General features: G+C 51.3%; 2 protein-coding genes across 2 annotated transcripts; one reads left to right on the top strand and one right to left on the bottom strand.

Moving 5' to 3' along the window:
• Nucleotides 1–156: 156 nt before the first annotated feature.
• Nucleotides 157–3,048, bottom strand: GUITHDRAFT_122867 (hypothetical protein; the record flags this gene model as incomplete). The annotated part of the gene is made up of 18 exons (XM_005817850.1): nt 157–225; nt 345–390; nt 435–503; nt 552–624; nt 791–843; nt 897–1,009; nt 1,059–1,127; nt 1,193–1,242; nt 1,287–1,382; nt 1,440–1,485; nt 1,659–1,705; nt 1,789–1,885; nt 1,936–2,020; nt 2,297–2,439; nt 2,489–2,530; nt 2,584–2,619; nt 2,924–2,974; nt 3,031–3,048. The coding sequence occupies 18 exons, from the start codon at nt 3,046–3,048 to the stop codon at nt 157–159; spliced, it is 1,203 nt and encodes a 400-aa protein (XP_005817907.1).
• Nucleotides 3,049–3,162: 114 nt separating this feature from the next.
• On the top strand, nt 3,163–4,913 carry GUITHDRAFT_149609 (hypothetical protein; the record flags this gene model as incomplete). The annotated part of the gene is made up of 5 exons (XM_005817849.1): nt 3,163–3,861; nt 3,944–4,146; nt 4,254–4,302; nt 4,451–4,615; nt 4,878–4,913. 5 exons carry the CDS (start codon nt 3,163–3,165, stop codon nt 4,911–4,913), a joined length of 1,152 nt encoding a protein of 383 aa, XP_005817906.1.
• Nucleotides 4,914–5,300: the final 387 nt, after the last annotated feature.

Here is a 5,300-nt window from a genome sequence, read left to right as displayed (position 1 = left end):
GTCCGACGATTTCAGGATCTCGAGTACAATCATGCCGGGTGTGGAAGAAAAGGTTGACAACCTTCTTGACGACTCCGACGGAATCCTTGAAGGCTGATTTCGATGGCGTATGTATCTTAGCAGCGAAATCTGAAGCATTTTTGTCTCAACCTCTCGTCAAGGAGCGTCCAGTGCTGCCCTACCTGTCTCTTGGCTTGGATCCAGCATCTCAACCCTGTGACCCACCTGCGTAATGAATCAGAATCAGAATCAGAATCAGAATCAGAATCAGAAAACTTCACCACCATCACCAGCACCACTACCACCACCTACCTCCAACTCCTCCTCCTCCTCCTCCTCAGCACCTGGGGGAAGCAATCACGGCCAAGGATCAGCGTCCTTGGCTTGGGGCTGATGGTAACGTAAGAGGGCACGAGAGCGGGGAAGGGCTTCACGTCGAATCTAGTTCGAGCTCGTAGAATTCGTTGAACCCGACGGGGTAGAAGTTCAGACCCTGACGAAACCTGGAAAACTCGTCACAAATGCTGGCGTCGATTCTCTCCCTCTCTCACCTGTCCCATCGCACAGAAGCAAGCTTCCCGTTTGCGCCGAGTTGGACGATGGTCCCGATGTCGTTGAGAGCGTCTGAGGGTTATCATGTGTGTGTGAGAAGTAAAAGTAAAAGATGAAGACGGGAAGTAACAACAGGGCGGAAGATAGAGAGAGAAGAGAGACGTCAGGCACAAGATCGAGGCAGAGAGGAGAAACAAGAGAGTGGAACACGACAAGTTTCGCATCCCCCATAACGTACCATCATCAGTGGAGGGTCGGGGTTCGGTCAGCAGGTCCGGGTGCCATTCTTGCCTTCGTTTCCTCGCCGGGTGTCAAGCGCACCCTTCAAGGCAAGTCTGATTTACCTCACTCGCATCCCTATGACAGGGGAAACGTCCTTTGCGAACTCGTCATCTTCCAACATTGTGAACTTCACTCTTACCATCCCCACGAGCGTCGAGCTCTCGCGCAGCAGTTTCTTCATGTCAAATCTCTAGTCACAGACATTCTCTATCCACAAGAGATACCAGCGGCGGCAGAGCAGCTTCCTTCTCCTCATTGTCACTGTCCTCGCTCGATCCACTTGGACTCTTGTCCTGAAGATTGAGATCAAGTTGGCGAGCGAAGCTGCATGACGTGGTGATTTCGAGGAGGCGATCACCTCGTCAGGAGAGGACAAGATCAGCGCAAGTTGGTATTGCCCACGTTGACCTATCAGAGCATGTCTAACGGAGAATAAGACAGTGGTAGTGCACCAGTGTTCAACTCCTTGGAGCTCGCTCCGATCTTGTCCCACTGTTGTTCAGTTTCGTAGCGAGTCAAGTCAACAAGACAACAGCAGTTGCAAGAACCTTGACAAGAACGGAATCAAGGTTGTCCCTTACGTGCATGATTGTACCCATCTGCACCATGAGTAAGATCATTGGAATTCATCTCTTCGTCGCATCTTTTCCCCTGTCTCACTTCATTCAGCCCTCTTGCTACCTTTACGATACTCTCCAATTCATCTCTGCTCTCCTTTCCTACTCTTGTCATCCATTGCGACAATGACTCAAGAAGATCTTTTGCCCAGAGGCTTTTTGCCTTATTCTTCAATAACACCTCCCCAATGGGTCCATAATCTTCACCACCTCCGCTGCTTGCTCTTCCCCGTCCTCCACTCCAACTCCCTCAACTGTCAACAAGGAAAGAAAATGACAAGTCAGTTGACCTGATTCTGAGGAATGTAGCTTTGCTTCGATCCCGTCACTCTCATACCGATCCTTGGTTTCAGATGCTTCCCTACCAGCACCTCCCCCATCTCAAACTTGTTCTCCCGCAGTTTCTCCAGCTCTGCTCCTCCAGGACCATCCAGCTGAGAAAAAGGTGAAATTCAGGAAGGGTAACAGCAGAGATGGTTCTGACCTTGACAGCGGCAAGAGAAAATACCCCTCCCCTTCCAGTGTAGCAACCCTCCCGCGTGTTGAATCTCTCGTTGTCCCACGATACTCTGCAGCATGCAATCAAGATCGATTCGCATCGATAGTCGTTAGGAGAACAAGAAGGAGGGAGGCAGAGGAAGACGAGCAGGATGAGAAAGGGGTATGAATCCAGGACGAGGAAATCGAAGAGAGCAGGGTGACGGGAATGTCAAGGATGACGGAAAGGATCAAGAAGCTTGCCGCGAGGATGAGGGGACTAGGACGACAAAGGAGGATAGAAGGAGCATGAGAACGACGAGGACGACAGTGAGGTTGTTGTCAGGACAGCCGCTCGACTATCTCACCTGCACACGCCTCCCCTCGGTGCGTTCAACACGTCGTTGGGAATCTTCATCACTTTGACAATGACACCTGCTCCTCGCGCAAGCCGCGTGTGAACCACCATCATTCCTACACGAGGCTTGACGTCCAGCCCAACCAGCCGTCCCTTGAGCAAACGATGAGGAAGGGAACATGAACTTCTCTGGAGCTAGCACCTCGTACACGTGAGAAACAAACTTGGGGAGCGCACTCTGAGCCTGCTCGGAAGGAAGAAGCCGTCAGCTGGAAAGTGAAGGCACTGCAGCAGAACCTTGACAACCAAGTCGAAATCCTCCAGCCCTGGGACCTTCGAGCACGAAAGCGTCAGTTAGCGGGACCGTTAACGACGGACTTGCGAGCAGAGCGGAGCAGGTGGTTGGCAGTTAACTCACGTACTGATCCGGTGTATGTCTGAAGGAGAGTTTGTTCCATTGAGGGACGCCAGGAGGTTTCTCGGCCCCTTGTGGTCGATATTTATACACAAACACCATGTTTCCTCCTCCTTGGTCGTTGCTGAGTGCGACAAAGCGGTCAAGTCACGAGCCGCTGCCTGTTCCTCCACTGTCACCCAGTCACTGTAGTACACTATCCGATGATCATAAGCCTAGTACTCGGCACAGTGACGACTTGCGGCTGGAAGACGAGTCTGACTGGAGTTCGATCTGACTTCAAGCTTCACTGGCATGATGGAGATAGGCAGCCTTCAGCATGGTACAACATCGCACTGCACTGCCATCGTACAAGCTTGTCAAACGGACTGATGCTGATTTTTAAAACAAAACTTTTTGGTCACCCATCATTCCCCACTCACTTTGTGGAGGCTGTGATGTCGGCGGCTTTCGTGACAACGATGCCAGTATGCTGGGCCCTTCTACCGCCCTCATGCCGCCCTTGCCTGAGCTCCAGGAATGCAGGACTCTGCCCTGGAAAAGTTCTGCGTCCCTCCCTCAGGAAGGGGTTGTGCAGACGATCTGCGTTCCATGACGCCTTCAACGAGCAGGGTCCGGAGCTGGACAAGACCGGGATCATCCTGCAGCCAGCATCGACTGAGAGCCTGCGGCTCAACTTCACGACATACTTCTGTGATGACGTGGTCGAAGCCATGGGAAAGGATGAGCTGCCTGATGGCTTGCGATCGAGTATCAGAGCACTCTGGCCAGAGCAACAAGGCAGCCATGTTCTCATTTCGCATCGTGAGAATGAGATTTCGAGCTGCCTAGACATGTCGTTCGGCCAAACAGAGGTGACGTTGCATGGTATCTGGGTGAAAGACCAACTCCATCAGGGCTCAGGGGACAGAATGCAAACAATTCTCATGATCAAGTGTTTAGAGTCTCTGTCGTTGGAAAACCGTCGCGAAAGGATTGTGGTTTGCCCCTCCAGCACAGGTCTTATGGGCGAGACCTTGAAGGAGATGGGGTATGAGAGTGAGGTTGTAGACAAGACCCCGCGCATGGTGAAAAAGCTGCTGGATCGCAAGGTCGAGTCGCTACTGGGGCGCGACAACGTCAAAGGGAGTGCAGAACAGCTCGACGTCATAAGCTTGCAGGTTGACTTGTGTTTCTTCTTCAACACCCTTCACATCAGTTGTATCCCTACTGCCTGATCTCATGGTTGCTGTTGCGTTCCAGGGAGCAAGAATCTTCACCCTGCAAAGGAGGTTCGTCGAGAAGTACAACTTGCTTCATTCGGCGGTTGGCATCCTCGTCCATAACCGACAAGGACAGATTTATGTGCACAGACGATCACCTCGGAAGAGCATGCATGCGCTGCACTATGACATGTTCGTTGGTGGGCTACTCCTCTCCGGGGAAGCTCCTATGACAGGGGCAAGGTCAACTCACTCCTTCCTACTCTTGAGTTTTTTCGTGAACGATTGAAATCTTTTCCTTTGAGAAGTTTTCAGTTTGTTCGTGCTCTCAACTAATCCTTTGCCCGCAGAAACGAGGTGCGGGAGGAGCTAGGGATCGAGAGGGAGGATCTGGAGGAGGTAGGATGGCCATCGAAATTTTTGCATCCATGACGCATTACTAGCTCTTTCAAGTTCTTTGGTTGAGCTCAAGGAACAGAGTCGTCCTTTCGGTCTTCAAGGTAGCAGACAAGTCCTATGGTACCATGATGATGACTTGAGTGCCCAGGTTGCAGTTGAAGGAGAGCACGAAATCAAGTTCAATGACGGGGAAGTGATCTGGGGCAGATTTATGAGTCTCGTGGAGTTGGAGGACATGATGAGTAAGGAGGAGTTTGTACCTGGTGGCCTCAAGGCGTGGCAGGAGACTGTTGACCGAGGGTTTCATACCAAGGTAATCAAGCTCGACGAGCACAGTTCTCTTACACGATTCAAGTTTCTCAGATAGCTACCGGTCAGCTTTGATTCAAAAGGATGGGCGACATCCTTGCAAGCCCGTCTGCATCAAGAAACATGTCCCACATTCTTATGGCAAAGAAATGATATCTCTTCATTAGATATAGCTTCATTTTGAAAGGCTGAATCCCATTTCATTTACATGGAGGGTCGGTACTGATTCGTTTTATGCCAAGAAAACTTTGCACACCGTCATGCAGAATGAGCTGAATACAGGAATTCTTGCGAAGGAATAGTCGCGTTTGAAATATCAAGACACTTTATTTACACGTACTTCACACTGAAAATACACAAATCGCATCCCAGTAGAACCCTGTCCACCGCCGATGCATGTAAGGAACTTCATCGTTGTAGTCGTCCAAGCATGCGAGAATTTTCATCTATCTGATGAATACGTATCCCCCTTGCACGTGCTCGATCGCCTCGTCGAAAAGCTCATCCTGGTACCCCGTAAACCTCTCCTCCACACCCTCGAGCTTGTTGCTGCTCGGACTGCCCCCACATTGCTCCTCCTCGCAGATCGAGCGGCTGTGAGAATGGCTTGGGACGGAGAGGTTGGTTGGGCTTTGAGCTTGCAGTTTGGTCAGCGCGTCCACGCTGTAGTCGCTGCGGGTCTGCTTGCT

Source organism: Guillardia theta (genome assembly GCF_000315625.1).
Source record: "Guillardia theta CCMP2712 unplaced genomic scaffold GUITHscaffold_513, whole genome shotgun sequence".
Classification (NCBI taxonomy): Eukaryota; class Cryptophyceae; order Pyrenomonadales; family Geminigeraceae; genus Guillardia; species Guillardia theta.
Note: the sequence above shows the minus strand (reverse complement) of the source record. Positions and strands in the feature narration are given on the sequence as shown.